Source organism: Apteryx mantelli, chromosome Z, assembly GCF_036417845.1.
Source record: "Apteryx mantelli isolate bAptMan1 chromosome Z, bAptMan1.hap1, whole genome shotgun sequence".
Taxonomy (NCBI): domain Eukaryota; kingdom Metazoa; phylum Chordata; class Aves; order Apterygiformes; family Apterygidae; genus Apteryx; species Apteryx mantelli.
The window spans coordinates 61,207,108-61,228,479 of NC_090020.1; the positions used below are offsets into that span (position 1 = coordinate 61,207,108).

Below are 21,372 nucleotides of genomic sequence, written 5' to 3' on the forward strand. Positions count from 1 at the left end.
TATGTTATCAGTTTTCAAAATATGCTTTGCAGAACTGAATTCTATTTACAAAGATGCAAACTACTTTATTAAGTAATACAAGTTCAGCTTCTGGATATGAGTTATGAGCAGCAAAAAGAGGACAAAAAAATGTTCTAAATATAAAAATATCATCATCCTATTACAGTTTTTGAAACTGTTTTTGTAAAGCTGCACTTTGTATTTCTGCTTTTCAAAATATCAGTATTTTTGCAGAATAGCAATCTGTTTTGCATCATTAAAATTATGCATAGTCATAAATAATTTGGTATCTGTATTAAAAGTGCAAACACTTGTTTAATTTTTCAATGAAATATACATTGTTAAAAGTGTCAGCTCATTCATAAACAAGAGAAATAGCTAAGCATTTCCTTTGCACTTTTTCACCTTCTAAAGGGTCTCTCTCAGGTCTGTAACCTAATCTCTAGTACATTCAAATGAGGCTTCTAAATAGGCAAGCTATTGTAAGATTTATGTCAAAGTCATGCACTGGAGTGCTTAACTACTGTAACAAGTAACATTCACAGTCTGATCAACTTGTATGAAATGTACAATTTTTGAAGTTGAAAAAAACCCACTGGTGCAGAGGTAAGCTTCTATGCAAGAGCAAGCTCATACTGTAAGGAAAGATGAAGGAAAGTCAAACATGGCCAAGACTGAAATCAAAACAAAAGACGACTGTAAGATTTCAACATATTTTTAAATTTCATTTCTACTACAAAAAGGGAATAACTATTTCTCCTAAGCTATCAATGCTGAAAAAAAAGAAAAAAGAAAAAGTGTATCTACCTTTCCTCAAGCATTCTTACATTTGAAGAGTTAGTCTCACACACAGAACCTTCAGTTGCAATTCATTCAGTAATCAAGCAAGCTAATGTTTCAAAAGGGCATGGGGGAAGAAATCTCTAAAATCATTATTGTGTTTTTTAGAAAGCAAACTTTTATGGAGAATTTCTGTTTAAAAGCTGCAGGTATGTGCCATTATGCCTTAAGCCTCTGAAGAGCTTAAGCTTTAGCTTGTAGCTCTCTGTGTCATCCTTTATTTGACATGACATCTCAGTCGTTTCTCTAGACTAATTTCTTGAAGCAAGGTTAAAACTGTATAATTAAGAGAGAAAATCAATTTCATAATATATCTGCTTCATATATCCCAAGGACTTATGCAATCCTTCAGACCAATTTTATTTAGACAGTGTTGTGTCCACTTTCTTATTTCCAGTTATTAAAGTAAGAAGAAAATTCTCATTTTTAAAAAATGACAACTTGGAATATTTGGAGCAGGGAACACTGGGATGATAACTTTATCTCTGAAAGTTCTGCAATACTACTTAACAGGCAGAGTGGTTAAATAAAATAAAACAGAACCCAAAAGACTGAGGTGGACATGAAGTCACCATTAAAAACACTTCCTGACATTGTAGAACTGACCATGACAAACTGAGATGCAGAGTATGAAGTATCAACCATAGAACTACTTTACTGCAATCTGTTGAAGCAGATTTGAAGAACTGAATCAGAACTGTAAGCAAGTAAACTAGCATGATCCCACATTCCAAATAAGAAAGTACACACAAAAGCACATCAATACCTCTAAACCAAACATTACACACAGCTAGTTTTCTTTTACTTCATTCTAATAGTAATTCTAGTAGATAGGTAGTTACATAAGAGGTATTAACAGTTCAAGTAATTCCAGGATCTACCAAATTTGCATAGATTGTTAGGGAAAAACGTGTTTTAATTATTCTTTGCACAATTGTTTTTATATTCTCTATTATTCATAAACTTTGTGCAACTTTTAACAGAAAAAAATCATCATCTATCTTAGAAAAACCTACAAGATCTCTAGTACAGGCACTCCAGATAGACAAAAGGGACTTCCTAATCCCATCTGTCTCTTACATCTAAAATGACTTCTATGTCATCTTAGTGTGGCCAGCAGTTCAAATTGAGGCAATTGCTTAAAAGAAATACATCAGTCAAATGACAAATGTTACAAAAATAATTTTTCTTTCTGGGCTTCCTTCAGCAGATGAGGAAGGAAAACAATTCTCAGCCTTCAACATAAACAAGGCTGGGGAAGAGGGGAATTGCTCTTGAAATTTTATTTGCACTTTTAAGAGTGCTTTTTTAAAGTCAACTTTCTCTTATTCAGGGAAACTGGAGCCTAAAAACAACAGCAACAAAAAACATAAATCACAAAAGCTCCACACACATACAGGAACTAGAAAGTTCAATGATGAGACACCCAAAGAGCTCTGTGAAGTGTTATCCCAGCTGGACCTGACTGACTCCTCAAGAGACAGTTAGGTGTAACTACACTCTGCCTCTCAGCAGCCAAGTTACAGAAAGACTACTGGCACAGGTCCTCATGCTAGATCCACGGTACGCTTGAATACTGGGTTGTATCTTCAATAAAGGACTTTCTAGAAGAGCACAGAATGGGAATTGTGGTTTTGCCACTAGCTAGTTCTTCAGGATTCTGTTTTGATTTGATAGAATTAGTTTGGTTGCCTCTTTTCTGTACTCCACTGAAATCCCCATAATAACAAAACAGCACAGAGAAGTCTGGGCCGACTCCACTTCCAGGGACCTCAGAACTGCTGCACTTAGCAACCCGGCCTTTGTGCTGCACAAAGGCAGCAAAACTGCTTCCAGACTTGGAGCAACCCTGGAAGAGTTGCAAAGACATCTCCCAACCATAAGATTACCTGCATCCCTTGAAGATGAAAGTTGGAAGAATGCAGGACTAACCAGGGACTTACCACAACTCTATTCTACCCAGACAGATTTCTCTTATACAAACCAAATCTCCTTTTTTCTCTATCCCATCTCCAAAACTCTTCATGTTCAGAAAACTGTAAGTCCTGGTAATTTCCTACCTCCTGAGTAAAGGTACCATGTAAATTATGCCTTCCTGCTCTTTCCTTGAAAAGAATCAGAAAGACACTGCAGCTACGGTAAGGCAATTTGTCAGCTGCCAGGTCTGAAAGATCCGAACTGTATCCTTTGCAGTCTCAAAAATTGTAAGCACAAGAACATACTTATAAGATTTGTAAAATACAGTAAAATAAGTCTTTTATGATCTTTGGAAGTATTTGCTAGACAATTACAACTGGCCAAGAAAACTTCAGAAAACTAACCTTATTCAAATAGATCTTTATTATAGGCATGTATATGTACATAAAATTACAGATAGGGAATTACTCTGAAAGAAAGACTAAGTTGAGAAGCTATGTTATAAGAAAAGCATTTTCTTTCTTCTCGGTTCCTGATTAGCAAAAAGAAAAACAAAGCAAGAAAACAGTAAGAAGGATTATTACATAACTAATTCAGTATTCTAAAATGATAGTTTAATTATCCTATCCTATCCCTATGGAAAGACGGGGACATTGTACATGCTGAAAGGAGCCTACTGACCTAGAGGAAGATAGCTGGTAAAATTAAGTGGAATCAAGAACAAACTTTCAAGCCATTATTTTCAATATGCTCAATACTGACTGTAGTACAACAAAACAAAAAACCACACCCATATGTTTGTTGCAGAAATAGCCTTATAACACAAAGTTGGAAGATATTTTAAATACAGTGGAGGACCAGAAAAGCATAAAGGGACCATAAAGTCTGTAGTAATAGAAAATTAAAGTTACATAGCTTAAAAGCTACCAAACAATACGCTGGCACTTCATAAAAATTTCTTATACAAGTTGATGGGGGAAGAAAAGAGAAGAAGGACTCACAATTTATAAATAACAAAATAAAAGAAAGATCTGGGTGTATCAATGGGTCACAGGAGGATTACACCCTACCAAAGTGATGTCCCTGTTAAAGACATTCTTAGTATTACCAGTACTATTTGCAGTAGATATGGAGAGGATAATGCTGCTTTACAAAGCTTAGAGTAGAGTTCATCTCGTGTTTTCTGTACAATTCTGATCACACATGCCCCCCCATCCATCCCAGCTCACCCTCCCAAAAAAAATTCAATTGGAAATGCTACTGGAGCAATAAAGAAGTGGAAGTCATTGTACAAAAGAAAAAAAATGTTGACTCAAGCTAATCAACAAAACTGAAGTTAAGAGAGGATATTTATACAAGGAATATAAACACACTAGTAGGGTAAAAAAACAAAGTGGTATGGGGAGAAGACCTATAAGCTAAGGAAGTACTACTTAATGAGCAAATGAGTGTACGGTAGATATAAATACATTTATCTTGGAAATGAGAGTAATGTTTCTAACCATACAAGGAACAAGTTTTTACTATAGCTTTTCAGTAAGAATAGGAGAGTCAAGAACCTTGGCTAATTTTAAGACTTCTGTTTGAGAACTTTACAAAATCTGGTCACCATCAGTAAAACAAATGGACATAAGTTCAAAATATTAACTATTAAGACATGTGTTTTAACATTTGGGATAATATTACATGCTGCTCCTCCTTCCTGACTTTATTCTGTTTGATTACATCTGTTTTTTCTTCTCATGATTTAATCATATTCATGTAGACCCTACATTTTATAATAATCTTTTGATTTTCTTATTAACTTCCTTCTGCATAATATTTATTGCTAACTAGTAGAAATATACAATATTATCAGATATTCATTTACACTGCTGCTATATACTATTTGGCTTAATCTACTCCGTGTTGTGTTCTTTAGCAACTTGCAACTCCATTTCACCATATAAAAATAACATAAGATCAAGCTAAATTACGGGCTGTTTATCCTAAAATTATTTAATGTTTTTTTCCAGTTAGGCATTGATACACATGAAAAAGCCATTCCAAGCTTTCAGCACCCTCTACAGGCTAATTGTTTTGATGCAACTAAATATATATCAGCAAGATTTCTACTAGTATTCTCTATGATCATCACAAAACCATAATTTTGTAATTATAGAGATTAAGAAAAAAAGACAAACAGGTAAAAACATTATTGTAGGCCGCATGGAGTTAATCTCTGTAACAAATGAGAAAATAAGTAACCACTGATTATGACAGCATTTCCAAGTGCCTCAAACTTTTTTTTAGCTTACCATCCCTGTTGGACAGCAAACATACTAGGCCGCTAAGGCATGTGTCAGTCACTTCGGTGATGTTGGTTGCACATCTGCCTATGGCCTGAATTGTAGCTGCAGCAAACTGCTTATCTTGGCTTTTCACATAAGTCTGAGGAAAACAGGATTTTCATTAGTCAATACAGTAGCCCTGTCAACAAAAGACTTACCACATTATCCTCATAAGATAAATGCACCATACAATAAACTGAATTTAGAAAGCTACATTGAACATTAGAAGTTGTACTTTTCTATTTTTCACTTCATTTTTGCTTTAAGACATTTTCTTGACAGCCTTGGTCACCGATGGCCATGGGAACCTCTGATTTCGAGAGAGCTTGGGGCAGGGGGCAACTACCCCCAAACGGCAATTAGTTTGAGTGCAAGGTTGGAGGAGTTTGAGTTCTCTCCTCAGGGAGGTTTCACTTCATTTAACCAGGAACATCTGTGAAACTATGAATAACCCACCTGCCTGAGAACCAGTACCTTTCAGAGAAATCCAGCCAGAGAACTGGAGCAATGAAAATAGATGTCATAGGCAAGGAGGAAGGAAAGAAGGACAAACACCGTTTCACCATATAGGCAGAACATCTTGCTGATGCATACACAGGTGTTGGAGAAAATATGGCAGATAATACTATTTATTCATCAAATGACTTGCAGAAAAGTGGTCTGGCAATAAATGCTAATGAGCAAATATTGCTAGAATTAAGATACCATTTTCCAGTGTCTTAAAGTGTGACTCAAGTTGGTAGGATTTGTTTTTAAAGAAACTGGAACAGCTTGAGGTTTTTCTCCCCTCACTTTCTTGTGGCTGGAAGGAGAATTAGAAACAAAACATTGAAACTTCTTTTCAAACATAAAAAGATCCATTATCCATTATGATATGAGACTGCTTCACACTTCTATTCACACTTTATCCTGGAAAAGATTTTAACTGGAAAAATTTAAGACTTTAAGAGTCTAGATGAAATACCCAATAACTGCAGTTGGTCAGTAGAAAGCATTTTATTTAAGAAGAATACATTTTCTCCACAAACCTGAAATTCTCGTAGCAGAGTTGATATGTTGGCTTCATTTGCTAAATTTGTCAAGATTTCAAGCTACAAGGAAAAAAAAATGTATTTTTACTAAGAGTTAAAATAAAGCATTATAAACAGTACCATATATACCACTTATTATTGTGCATAAGTAAAAGATAATACTACTAGAAATACCACTTAGCATTTAATAGAGTATACCAGATTTCAGTATAAACTGATGGGAGCATCGCATTTAGGAGGAATACTCTCCATGAAAGTAAATGCAAGGTTTCCAAAATAGTACTCTTAAGATTCATTGATGCATTTGCTATGAGCTATAGTTTTACAGTGTTGTGTTGCTTTTTGAATGGACTTGAAATACTTCTGGCAGCACAGTTTCCAATGTGATACATACAGGGAGGGCATAGCCTACAAAGCCATGTGACACTGTAAGAAGAACTAATGGAAAGCATAACAGCAACTGGGGAGATATAAATGAAATGTCCATAATATTCAGAGGAACTGTGATAAAGGATCTTTAAATCAGGGAAGAAACAGTTGCTTCTATGAAACTATTTAGCTCTTAACCAACACCAACAGCACTGCACTCAGAAAGGCCTCTTCCTAATTCCCAGTGAAGAAGAGGATGATGTACAACATTGGGCATACACTGTTAGGATGCTATGCTTCCAAGCTGCTTTAACTTTGCAGAAGAAAGAATTCCAAGCCAATCTGAATGAGGTAAACTGAAGAAAAAGACAACTCTGTAAAGGGAAGACATCTCCCAAATCTTTGGGGGGTTTTCTGAGACATAGATGCACACAGATAAGGAGATTCAATTGATAGAGTCCACCTGTATTTCAGAAGCCATTTGAAAAGGCCTCTCACCAAAGAGTCATAAATAAATGTAGCTGGCATAGAATAAGAAGTGGACAAAGGAGGACAGGAATGAGCAGGACTAAATGATTGGTTTTACAGTTCAGAAAGGTTATCAATGGAATCCCACAAATATCTTTGTTGATCTTGTTTTTCAACATATTCACACATAAACTGTGAAAGGGATGAAAAGGCAGATGACTGTTTCCTGCTGATGCTAAGGTTTTCAGAGAAATGAAGACAAAAGGCTGACTTAAAAGAAGAGCTGCTTAAATCTTAAAATATTAGATGACTGGCTGATAAAAGGTCAACAGAAATTGCAACTCAACTGTAAAGCGCTGTAAGGAACAACACCCTAATTTTGCTTAGAAAACAATGGGCGCTGAGCTCATTTACTACTAATCTTAAAAGTGAATTTGTGGTTAAAATAGATAACGCCGTGAAAATAAGCTCAGTGCTAAGCAGGGGTCAGAAAAGTAAACTGGGTTTTTGGAAAGAAAAAGAACAAGACAGCAATTAACAGTGAGCCAGGTGAATTCAAAGGTGTCCCTACATCTTAAATACTGCCATAGGTCTGGTCCCTCCCATCTTAAAGCAGATAGTGTAGAATCAGAAAAAAGTACAGAGAAGCACAAGATTTTCTCAAGTATGTAACATCATAGGTAGACTGAAACTCTTCAGTCAGCAAAAGAGAACTGAGACAAGATGAAAGAAAAGAGCACAATTTCTACTTCTCCAGACTTTTACTGTTGTGTAACATTTAAATTCCCTAACTAATTGATATCAGCTTTAAATTATTTCAGGAGTTCAGTGGTCAGTGAATTTTCCTGAATAATAGTAAGTCTTACAAAGTATTCCCACAGCTTTCATAACCATTAAATTTGGGGAAGATCCTTTCATTTCCTTATGTCTCAAATTTCCTCAGATGTAACACTGGACTAATAAAAATAACATGGATTGTGTATAGCTATCTTAGACTGCACCACTCTGTGCATGTAATGAGTGTGCAAATGCACGTAAATTAATAATAAGGAAAAAATCAAGTTTAATAAACCTGTACCTTTCACTCCGAACCACAAGTGCCCATGACAATCCAGAAAGCAAAGACAAGTGAAAACACACACAATAGCAGACTGTTTTTTGACTATTGTTTTGTCAAGGATTCCATGTCTTCTTGACAACAAGAAGAAACAGCCCAGAACAGGCACTGAGATACGGCTTTGAGAAAAGCCTAAAGTAATTCTCTGGTTGAATGCTGACTTGAAAAGGGACTTGGGACTCTTGCATTGTTCCATATTTGACTCCTGCTTTGTTCAGTGAAACATACTTAAACGCTCCTTTTAAGCAAACAGTATCAAAGACTGTGTGATGTCATTTCTCTTCAACTGAGAAGATTTTTCCCTCTTATGAAAACAGTCTAACTCTAAATGCTTGAATGGCAGGTTAGATCAAAAGGAATAGCAATGCTCTGTATCACTGAAAAATATCAAAAACTTGAGCAGAAAACACAGTCCATCTGCCATCTACAATATGGCATCAAGAGAAATTTCCAGACAGTCTGACAAGCCTGAAGGTCACTTGTGGGCTTATCTAAAAGCCACAATGCTAGACTTAATGAAAAAGGAACAGAACAGAATGATGTGTGTCATAGCAGTGCAAGAAAATTTTACTTTCCTTTTGCAAAGAGTGATTTGTCCAGAAGTATTCAGATGAATCGCTTTTAAACTCACCTTCAGCGTTTTGATCATTGTTGGATCAGTTGATCTAACATAGAAACTCTTCAGATAAGGTTCAAACATGCCCTGCAAAACAAAACTTATTTAAGTAGCTTGCCTGTGTTTAATATAAAATGTAATTTAGAAAATTCCAAAGAAGTTATACCTTTCTCTGAATTGACATAGTGGCAATATTTTGCAGAACAATATACTGCACCTCCCTAGAATTTGAAAAGAAAAACAGGAGTTATTCTACAAAATTACAGATACATAGAATAATGTATCATGGCAAAGAAAGACCAATTCTACTTGAGTCCAAAGTACATTTGATTTGGCACAAACACAAAAGAAAGCTTAGTGCCAATTGTCACAAGTGACTCATCTTCTTCACAGCAAGATGCATCACAAAACCAGGCTCTCGCTTTTAAAAACTTTAATATGTAAAAAACGTCCTTAACACCAATGTAATGGTGTAATGCTTCTTGTAGGTATTAGGTCTTTGTTTAAACAAAAAATTAACAATTCATTTAAAACGTTTGCATGTTGGCTTCTCCAGACTCAGCTCATAAACTTACTCTTTTTGCACCATCTTGAAATTTAAATGTTTCGGGATGACATAGATGGGAATGAAAACATACAGACTTTATTTATAGTGTAGAAATTGCTGCATTAGCTAAGCAACAGCTAATACTTGCACTGCTACCAGGAATTAGTTTGGCCTTTTTTGTCTTGAAAGAATTTTTTGATTATAATTCTCAAAAAAGGCCAAGCTCTCCTGTGACTTGCAGTATATAGCCAGGTTCATGCATCTATTAAAAAGCAGCACTATAACATCACAGGCAAGTCAACCAATTGTTTAAAGCCTAGGTAATTACAATAGTTACAGTCAAATTTTCTGAACCATGGGTCCTCAAATTCTTTCATGATGCAAATCACACCATAACAGACAAATCATCTCTTCAATTATCTCTTCTTATTCAAAACTGTAGAATAGACCTGTGGTAAACCACAGCTATCACTTGCAAAGCAATGTAATAATACAGAAGTACCTAATATTTTTTTAAACCTATTTTCGTGCAATTCTTATTTAAGTACATGGAAACAGTTAGCCATGCATGATGGACCAAGACTGGAAATCACTATGAAATGCTCTTCCAGGCACTCTAGCCCTCACTAGATTACAATGTATTTGACATTAATTTAAAGGCCATAGGCATGTAACTTAAAGGGTGAACAACAAAAGCTTGTTTCAAACTGGGTCTTTACTAGCAAGTGTTTCATGCAGACTGTCTAGAGAGAACAGACAATTCATTCAAGGTATAAAAGTCAGAAGACTAGTGCTGTTTTAGACTAACTAGCCGAGATAAAGGAAAGACAGAGAATGACTTCTTATCTGAAGAAAACCGGATATAAGCATCAGGAATAAACAATGTGCAAGAAGAAGCCTTTCAACCTGTGAATATGACTTAAGTTCTATACATTATCTGTAATAAGCTAAACTGCTTTAGCTATTCTATCTATCTTTGCATAAAGAGAATTGGAAGCATCTTGCACTATAAAACCAAATACATAACAATAAAGGCAATTCATTTTTATCTGAAATAAAAACATGAATACTCTAAGCAGCCCTATTTTTCCTTAATAGTCTAACTTTTAAATGATACATTAGCTCAAGAAGTTTACAAAGAAACAGTTTTATGGTGACTGGGCATGCAAAATTTAAACTAAGTAGTCTTGTCAGATGCAACTAAAGTGACTTTTGTTTTTAAAAAAAGCTTTTTGTGTGTTTGATGTTACCTAGTTTTTAAAAATAAGTCATTTTCATAGCTAAGTTCTATCTAAGATGACCATATTTAGTTAGGAGCTGAAATACTAAGACTTTTTCAAAATAACTTTCTATCACACCTTCTGGGCTTTTCAAACAGACACATGGAAGCTAAAAATCTAAAAACTGGAAAAAAAAGTTACATAAATATTGGCATAATATGCCTATATTATCAATCACCAAATCCCTCCAGAGTATTATCAACTTTATGAAGCATATGGCAAATGAGACCCTTGATAGTAAAGTATGACAAGGTCACACTGAAGATGGTCAAGTCAAAGTTAGTGGGATCGAATGAAACACAAACTAGTTCTTTAAAAGCACTGTCTGAGGATTAAGAAAATGTAGGGGATTCAGCAGCATCTACTGCTAATTTAAAAATACCCGTTTCTGTTGACAGAGAAACTAAGAAGTCATCAATATACAGGGAGGGAAAAGATTATATTTATTGGAAGACTTCTTTAGTGCCTAGCAGGACAGTAAGGAACCATAACATAATTAAACTTCCAATAATTAAACAAACTCAAGAAACCAAGCTAACTAGTTTGTACTGTCTCTATTTGCATACTAACTAGTCAATCATGATTTTTTCCTCAGAGTAAAAGTGATAATTAAGAATGAAATGCTTATGGTAGGGACATGATACTGAAAATCATGGAATTACTTTTAAGAATTTTCATTTGTTGAATAAACATGAATGTTACAGGACAATTTTAAAATGAAACTCTAATAGTGCTATAGTTAAATAGACAGACAGATAGACGACACTGGATCTAAACAAGCACGTACAAAGAACTGTCACAAAAAAGTACAGACAACAATTCAAAGAAAGGACATGACCTACCTATTGCTACGGAGTAAACGCACTAATGATTTAGAAACAATGCCAGCTTCAGATTTTGGTGCCAAATGCCAATAAAGCTGTGCAACTGCCATCACCACCTAAAAAAAAGAACATTCAGAATGGCCTGTTAACTCAGAATAACCATATATATACATCACATTTGCTTCAAACCTGCAGAACCACCGAGTCACTCTTCTTAATTGCATATTCATGCTCCTTGAAATCAACAAAGCAGACTGGCAGAGGGAAGAAGGATACCAGGAGAAAGATACTTTTATTTCTAAAATCCAAGCTAATAAGTAACTCTCATTCCTACCAGTATTTATTGTATGACATAATACACAGAGGGACAGAGAGAAAGAAGGAGGGACAGAGAGTGAAAGATGTGGATAGATAACTCAAATTATAATCACACTAATATCATCCTTAATAAGCCAGTACTGCTAGCATTAGCTAGACAAATTAATGATGAAATACTGTTTAAAAAAAAAAATTCTGTAAAGCTTGTGCTTTTATTTTTATTAAATACAGGTTCAATATTACCTATTCTTTAGTTTCCACTAAAAACCTCCATCCATTACTGTATTATGCAATTTATAATATGACAGCTGCATTTACTGGCAACTTCTAAAGTCTAAAAATAAAGTAAAAACTATAGGGTTATATATGAACATCCCAAGTAGCAAAAAGCAGAAGAGTGTGAGGTATAATAAAAATTATGGATTTTAAATTGCTTTTCAACTTTTTCTTCTGAGTAAAAGACAAATGAAGAACTTTATGCTAGTCACACCATAACCTTCCCTACAATACTGTCATGGTCACCTTTCAATCTAAACTAAACAAATCACAGAAAGGAGAATCTAAGTAAAGACATTATTATGACACTTGACTTGGTATGCTAAATCTTAAACACCAATTAAACAAAAAGTGGTTTTAAAAAATAAATACTAACTGATGAAAAGCATTTTTAAACACAAAATAAATAGCAGATTTTTTTTAGCATAATACAACAAGGATCTTATATTATTGACAAAAAGCTAAGGTCACAGTGAAAGCAATTAATATCACTGCTGGTAAATGCTGTGAATGGTACAAAAATTGGTGTAATAACAGCAATTCAAAGTAGCCTGATTTCACTTGACAAACTGCACTTAAACATCCTAGTTAACTTTAACACTGGAAAGTTCCGGATCATAAATGTGAGAATCAATATCACACTTAACAGATACAAAGGAAGTGATAAACAGAATGTAGAAGATAAGCAACTGAAACAGCATTCTCAATGCAGTGTGCTGGCAAAGATATCTAACATAACCATTCTTTGCAGGAGATGAGAAAATATTACATAGATGTTGAACAGTGGTTTTAGCATAAGGTTGTGTTCTAATATAATTGTTCTTGGAAAGCTGTATTTAACTTCTTTCCAAAGTTTGCCGACAGATTAGAAATGGTTTTGATAAGACCTACAAGTTAATTAGAGTCTAGAAATGTGTTTCACATGAGGAACTAAAACCTGATCCACTTAGCTTATCAAAAACAGGTTAAGAGGTGACTTGATCACTGTTCACTAATTGTTCTTGTAAAGTCTTATAAGACCTTCACCTAAACAGATGTGTAAGATGATTCAAGATTAAAAAAAAAAAAAAAAAAGTACCCTCTTTCTAGACTGAATTTGTCTAAGTTAAGCTATGAGAACATTTTGCATAGGAATATGTTGGACTCATTGTCACTGAAATCTTTTCAGAAGATATCTAGTCTTGAGTACTATTACAGACTGAGGTTAGAAATAAAGTTCTGTGGCCTGAGAAATGTCACAATGACTAGCTATCAGCATGACTCTTTCTAAATTTTACTAGATTAGTAAAAATTTTACTAAATTACTAAAAAATTTACCTGCATATTAAAGTCTCCTCGAAATAGTGTAGAATACACTATACTCAGGAGGTCGTATCTACCCTGGAATCCTGCCAAGATACCAACACTGAGAATCAGGCTGGGATTCACACAGGATTCAGGCATGTAACTGTCTCCTTTTAAAACAAGAGACTCAAAGGAAAGTACCACTTAATGAATCAATAACAACTATGATTTTCTTTGCAAGTCTCTATCGTCAAAATTGACAGTGTTTGTGCCATCCTAGCTGCTGAAAACTTAAGCATTAACAGCTAGCTATGGTATGGTTACCACATGCTACAGAAGTCGGATTCAGATACCTCAGATACCTCATTTGTCCTTAACACCTGGAGCATAAAACACAATCAGTTCAGGTATTTTACTCAGGAGCTCAGTTAATTTGAAAAAAAGTTATATTTAGTAGAAGAGAAAAGAACCACCGTAGTTTTCCTGTAACAGTTACTACACAGTGTTGCCACATTAAAGAGGTATAGATTTTATTTCTAAACCTTTTACATTTTCTAGAAGCATTGGTACTTAGTAATTCAACTTTTTAATCAAAAAGAAATTTGTCATACAGCAGCATTTCGGCTTTGAAGCAAGGGCTTTGTATTTCGTAACAGAAGCCGGTGGTCTGGGTCCATAACATAGGTTTTTTTCACTTTCCAATCTTTTTCTTTCTGTTCTTCATCAGATTCATAGAAATTATTTTCATTATATTCTTCCACAACATCGTCATCATCCTATCAAAAGACAAAAGTGACAAAAACATATACAGAATATTTGAATCAACCGGTTTTATTGATTTAAAAAATACCATACAACAAAACAATTTCATGTAAGAATTCTGAACTTTTTTTTTTTAAATGGCCATTGTCTCTTCTACCCTAGTTCGCTGAAAGCAATAGATGTATCAACATTTAAAAAAGCCTTAATAATATACGCAAAATTTCCCTGGAGGTAAGATCAACTATTAAATGAAATGCCTTTGTTAATATTTTGTAAACCTGAACAAGTGAAAATATTAGTCCCTTTTGGACTTAGAGCCTATGATCTAATATTGACATTCCTGAAAAATGTTAGTTCTTTAAAATTCACTCTGTTTTGAAGACTTTACACAAATCACCTGCATTGTCTAGCAATATATAAATTATCCATAAAAACAACAAATCAGGACAGTTAAGGAAACTTAAGCAAAGGACAGTTCTTTAAGAAATCAGACTGGCTAAAAAGTTATGTATCCTGATCCTGGCTTTCCCTGATGCAGTTCATTAGACTTGTTAGAGTTTGAGATACTTTTTCTCCAAAGTGAATGACATCAAGGTACACTTTGGTTAACCAAATTAATTTCTAACATTCACAGGCTTCATATGCAGCTGCCAGGTCAGAGCATACAGAGATCTCCACTTGCAGTTTTAGATAAGAAATCCTTCATAATCCTCAGATGGATATATATTGTTGTACTGCAAGCAGGCCTAAAAGTCAGTCTGATCAAAGATCATGGCCTTAAGGCTGGCAGAAAGCAACCTGTTTGTAAAAAAAAAAAAACAACAAAAACAACCAAAAAACACACCCCTATATTAAAATGGTAAAATGGTATTAATATATTTCATGTTATTAAAAAGGAGTCTATGGAGAAGGCAGAGCCAGGAATTCTCAGAGGTGCATATTGAACGGATGGAGGCAAAGGAGACTAGTTGCAGCAAGGGAATTTCCAGTCAGATATTAGGAAAAGAACATTCAATGAGAGTGATTAAACACTGAAACAGGTTGCCAAAAGAGGCTGTGGGCATCTCCATCCTTCAAAAGTTTCAAAACTTGAATGAAAAAGCCCTGGGCAACCCAGGCTAACTTTGTAGTTAGCCCTGCCTTGAGTAGGGAACCAGACTAGAAGACCTCCAGAGGTCCCTTTCAACCTAAATTATTCTGTGGTTACAAAACTCACCTACTTTTCAAGAAAAACACTTTACTTAACAGAGGAAGTTCATAAAACATAACATAACAGATCACTTGAAAGGTCTGTTTTGTTCAGTTAATCTTCAACGATGGCTCAGGAAACGGTTAACTCATTGGATGGACAGCACAATGATCGTTGCTTTAGTGTATTTTCTCCTTCTCCAGCAATCTGTATCTTAGATTGAAATGCTCACTTCTGTATTTATCATGTTTAATAGCTGCCAAAAGGTACTTCCTTATTTAATCAACACCCTCCTTAAAAAAAAAAAAACCACCACGCATTTTATGACCTCCAGTGCAGACTGTGGCAATGAGTCCTGCAATATGTGTTTGCACAAATATTTTCTGTTATTACTTTCAACATGCTATCAGAAAATTTCATATATGCTAAGAAAAGCAATGGAGAAAAACCAGGTTACTTGATCTTTGAAATGCAGCATCTACATCTACATTTACAGAAGAATGTTTGGGTGCTTTTATGTTATCAGTATTGAAAAAGGCACACTCAAAAACGTGCCCCCACTGTGTATCATATATGCAGAAATAAAAGAAGGTAGAGGATATCCCTCACCCTCAGTTCCTCTCAGTGACTGAAAGCCTAAGGTCGAGCAGACTGAAAAGAAAAGGGGTAAGAGGGAGGGCTGTAAATGTGTATATACATGAACACAACCCAGATAAAAATAAAGCTAAGCAGCCTGTCTTTCTCCCTTAAGTGATTAACTATTGCCATACATGAGGGATGATCACAATCAGTTTCTAGATAAGGGTCAGTGTTTAAATAAGAACTAACAGCACCACACTACCAACAGTAGCTTCAGTAAGCACATGCTATTTAATAAATGCATCAGTGGAGCACCAAGTAGCTCTCCTGAAGGTATCAACTACAGTCCATTCAAAAAAAAAAAGTTTCTTTTATATATTTGAATATTCAGGGTTAAGTTATCTGCAAATAGATTGAAGTTTCTTGGATCTTTCTGTCACAGACTATCGCAGATGAGTGAGAGAGGAGTGATGGGGAAGGAACACACTGTCTCACAGACACAAAGGAGTTCTTCTGAAAGGTCTTGTCCTCTAAACACAAAGGACAGAGCATCTCTAACGTTTAAGGTGTGAAGAGATAGTTTAGAAAAAGCAGTCTGAGATCTGGGAAAGACAAAGGGAAAGTTAATTTCTTGACAGATTGTTGGGGAGTGGGAGGGGGGAAAAATGGATGAAAACGGTTGGTCTTTATGGATGGTTTTCATAGAAGGATTGCCCATAAGAGGCAAGATCTCACTCTTCTGACAAAGGTAATTTCTACCAGGATGGCTGTATTTGTAAATAAATACAACAGAATCAAGAGGCCTCTTTTACAGGCCTAGCAGGAATCCAAAAACAGTAAGAGAACCTGAGATTCAAGAAAATAGGTGTAGCACAGCTAAATTGAAAGTAATGACACTTACCAGCCCAGCACTCGAGAATTGGAGGAAAGGCAGAATTCGCCCTTCTTAGGTTTAACTGCACATTCAGGATGTGGGATGGAAGGGCTTGGAGCATGCCCCAGTACATAAAGGGCTACAAGACTAATGACGTTAGCACAATAGTAGGCATGCTGTCAACTGGAATACAGATAATCACAGCTAGGAGAAAATCCTTTTTATAGCAATAGGTTCAATTATTTCTACTTAGACATACTTAAATGCATTTAAAACTTTTTAAAAAAAATAACAAAAGCCTGAATTACCAAAATTCGGAACACTCAACATTACAAAAACAACTGTGTTTTTTCTTTCTTTTCCATAAGCAGCAGACTACTGAAGCCTGTTATATTCAAATATGCCCCGGTCTCAAATTCTTCCATCTCACCCTGTCACCAGAATACCCAACTAAGAGACAAAGCATTACTGTGGCTAGCTGGAACTATTCACACTACAATTAACTGGCTCCTACCAAACATCCAGTAGAACAATAGCTCTGCCTGTCTTTCTCCCAAGTCTCTGTCCAACTATTTCAAGTATTATCCAGCCCTATACGTCTTTTTAATTCTAGCTGTAGTTAGCAAAGAGATCAAAAGTGAATGGGAGAATGAATAGCTAAATACGAAAATAAGACTTATTTAATAAGTCTTCAGAAAACCAGGTGTGCCTTAGTCGAGACCCATAGGTAGTGAAAAAGCCTATAAAAATATCTTCAGTAGAAGAAGCAGGGCAGGCAGGATGGGAGGAAGGAGCTGACAGTAAATGTCAAATCTGTAATTTTATTCTGTATTTATCACAATTTGAAAGGACACTGAAAAAAGTTTCCCTTCACATTTCCTCATTTTTATTATTGATGCCAAGACTGCTCTCAGTGTTTTACAGAAGCCTTAACAAGCATTTAGCTCTTAGATTTCTTATGTAACAGCAACCAAAGTGATTTAATTTGCTTAGGTCTCTGTCTATCCATCTCTACAAGTAGTTACCCTTTTAATTTAAAAACTCAATATGCTAAATCAAGAGTACTGGTAACTGAATCCTTCCCCTTATCTACAGGAGAGGCAACTTCAAAGCAGGATTCCTGATCCCAATGCATCTGAACCCTGCACTGAAGAAAGTTACTCTAACAGAAGGAGGATAATTCGATCTTCATTGATTCAGTCTTCAGTATCACTGCCTTGATTGCTAACAGGCACACATATCAGTACTATTGAACTCAATAGGAAAACAGAGCTGGAAATAGTATTTAACTCATTAATCACCGTTATAAAAAAACAGCTTGAGCTCACACACTTCTGATTTTTTTTAAACGCATTTCTTTTTAAAGAAATGTTGGTTAGAAATGTTTGAAGCAAAGTTCCTAATAATTACAAAGCAACTTATGCCTCTTACAAAAACTTTTCATTTAAAACTTACTAGAATCTTTGTAGTGTACCACTTTCCACATATCCCCACAGAAGCAGTATTAATGCAATCTTTTCTGATAGCCAAGTATTTATTCTGGTCTTAGAATACTCCTCTTTTCTCAAATCTGTTGAAATTTTATGAATTAACATGACGACACCACACAGGGAAATAAGTCCAGTGAACTGAAATTCATTAAGATCAAACTGATGAAGTCCAAAACAGTGGGAATTTGTAATCACAGAAGGCATTTACTAAGACAAAGAGAATATGTAATACTGCAAGATTTGCATGCTACCATGGAAATGAAAATAAAGCATTACATAAAAGAGCTAGGAGACCAAAGATAAAAACCTGTAGGCAGCTTGGTGTGTAAGATTTGTTATTTCAAATTCTATTAATTATCCCACAGACAGATATAGAAACCAGTTATCAGGAAACGTGAAAACATTCAATCATTAGTCACCTTAAGACTCAACCTGAACTGCTGAGTATACACACTGCCAAAAGGAGAAAAACACTGCAGCATTCACAAAATTACATTTATAATTTCTGCTATCACAGACAAGCTTATTTCTTGACAGCACTCTGTACCAGTACCAGTATTCTGTTCAGCAGTTCGGGGTCTAGTAACCAGAAAACCTAAAACTAAACCCTTCAAGAGGTGGCCCTGTTAAGCTGATTGAGGCACAGAGTGCAGCCAAGAACCCAGACCATCAAGCAAAAAAATTGTCTTGAAGAACTAGCTGAATTCCCCTAGTTTTGCTTTGCCCTGTAACAAGAGAAGCCATAGCACTAGATGCCACTGAAATGTCACTGCCTGTAGTGGTACAACAGCAAGATGCTGAAGAGGGTGGCCAAAAGCCTGGTAGGAAACTACCTGCAGCATGTACCCAGTAAGAAACATATGGCCTGTCTGTATAAAGCTCAGGCGTGGGTGGGGGGCTCTTTGATCCTTTCTGGCAAGGAAGTGGCAGCATGAGAGTTCAAGAAGTAGATTCAAGTACTCCAATGTTTTCTCTTGTCCTTTCAATCACTTTAGATGCAGTTTCCACCACCGAATTAAGGCCAGTTATACCATTAAAGGAATTTTTTTTTTAAAGCAGGTTTCATTTTCACCTGGCTCAGTAAAATGACCTGGCTCACCCTGTGGCCATAGGATCACTGGAACTGCTGAAGGAAAGTAGTGGGTGGTAAAGGGAGAAGGACAGGAAAGAGGCATTCCCTTTCAGTGGCTGCCTTTAGTTAAACTGCATTATGTACACTCATAGTTTGTAGTAGCGCATGATTTAATTGTGCAGTTAATAGCTTTTCTAAATTTGTAAATCACTAAGAAAGTTCAGAACCTTGGGAGAACGAAGTGATTAAACACAGAGCAAGACCACTAGCATTCCACGCTAGGAATTGCAAATAGACTCTGTTCCACATCATCTGCAATTTATTTAATCCAGTACAGAAGAGAATATTTTAGTGCCAGAGAACATGCATAATTCTTTTTTACATTATTCCAGACATACAGCTTCGGGACATCTTCATAAAGTATTAACAGTTTAAATGAAGAGACTGCCAGATAACAAGTTCCATTAGCCTGTTGTTAAAGTTACTAAGCAAATGAGCCAACATTTAACTAAGATCCTGCTTGAAGTTACATTTAATATGGCAATAAAGTTGAGAATGTGCCTTCCATTTAGGGTAAAGCACATTATAAGAATGCTACAATTACCTCCAAATGGAGCTTCAGTACATCCACAAACTCAAGAGTTAATGGAAAACTTCACTGAAATCCAAACATGAACACATGCTGTTTGCCCACGCTAATAGCCCTAATCCTGCTCTGTAACCTGAAGCAATTCAAGTATTTATATTCCTAGGTTAGGTACAATTGATTTTTAAGGCCATAAGCTTCTATTTCTCTCTTTAAGGAAGATATCTGTAACTCAGGTTCATAAGGAAATGCACAGGAAACAGAAAAGCCTGTGACTGTATTTCTACACTTGCCTTTCCACTCTCCCCCTCAGCACACCATTTCCCCAACAATAGCCTGGGTGTGCATGTTAGAGCTTAACCCTTCCCTGCCTTATACTTGTTTTCCTCCTTCCCTGCCACTCATCTTTCTAGTTGAATAGATCTAGTTGAATACCTGATTTTTCAAAAGGAGTTCTTAACAGTTGCATCTTATTATTACATCATATTGCTCTTCTTCAGAAAGTAATGTTTGCTGCTGGAGAATAATATAGTTTATGGAATTTCACTTGTTTTCAAGTTTTCAAATATAATACACATGCAAAATAAGGTTAAATAAATATACAGAAAAAGAGTTACTTATAAGCACATGCATGCAATGCTTTGCAGCACAGGAGTGTCAAACTACAGAAAAGAGAACAAAAAGCCTTTTGGGGGGGGGAAGGAAATGGGTAAAAAGGAGTGAGGCAGAAAGTCACTATGCATTTGGACAATATGTCTCAATGAATTCAAACTGCTGCTAAGTGAATTTCCACTTTCCACTCATTCATATTGTAGGTGACTTCAAACATCAATCCCCAAATCTCATTCATATCATCACAGCTATCTGGAGGCAAGTGTTTGTGCAAATAGCAGCTATAAAATTGTTCTGCCAAATCCTGAAAGCATCTTCTGTGACAATTATACATAATGAGTTTATAGAAGGTATTTCAGTTGCTGCTCTACTGTTATCTGAGATGGGTACATTTCTCAGCAAAGCCTCCCACAGAACACAAACTTTGGTGATGCTTGCTTTGATCATGGATCCACTTCAAATGCCTCAGAAACAAACACCCTGTGATAAAACTAGTTATCCACTTTGACATTTTTTGGATGGGAGGGAAGGAGGGGAAGGAAAGGACAGGAAAGAGACAAACACTATTTTTTAGTCTCTCAGGATAAGTCTGAACAGCATTGGGGGACCATCTGAAACATCCGGTCTTATAAATAGAAGGGTAAGACTCTTCTGACATCCAGAAGATGTAAGAACACTTTGATGCTAGAGACATGACATTTAAGGAAGGAAATATGCAAATTAATTCTCAGGTTAGGTGGATCTCAGAAGGCTCTTCTGAAAATTTAGGAAAGGTTTGAAGAGATTTTCTACATGAGAAGAATAATATGCATAACAACTGTAGCAAAGTTTTCCTCCACTTTTCTAGAAGGATTTTATTACCAGGAAAGGTATCTTGAAATATAGGTGCTGCAAGAAAAATTTATAAGAGGCTCAAACACAAAGGCCAGATGAGTTGTAACAAGTGAGATCTTGCTCAGGAACTGTGTCCTCTAATAGCTATATATAATTT

The 21,372-nt window shown here is 35.6% G+C and overlaps 1 protein-coding gene across 5 annotated transcripts in view; it reads right to left on the reverse strand.

The window, feature by feature from the left end:
* Positions 1 to 21,372, reverse strand: part of AP3B1 (adaptor related protein complex 3 subunit beta 1) — a 159,085-nt gene that overhangs the window by 81,584 nt on the left and 56,129 nt on the right. For all 5 annotated transcript variants that reach the window (XM_067316248.1, XM_067316245.1, XM_067316246.1 and 2 more), the window contains exons 8-13: positions 13,829 to 13,993; positions 11,358 to 11,455; positions 8,855 to 8,909; positions 8,704 to 8,775; positions 6,116 to 6,178; positions 5,055 to 5,187 (exon numbers count right to left, since the gene is read on the reverse strand). In XM_067316248.1, the coding sequence (XP_067172349.1) occupies positions 5,055 to 5,187; positions 6,116 to 6,178; positions 8,704 to 8,775; positions 8,855 to 8,909; positions 11,358 to 11,455; positions 13,829 to 13,993 (586 nt within the window). The remainder of the gene's footprint in view (positions 1 to 5,054; positions 5,188 to 6,115; positions 6,179 to 8,703; positions 8,776 to 8,854; positions 8,910 to 11,357; positions 11,456 to 13,828; positions 13,994 to 21,372) is intronic.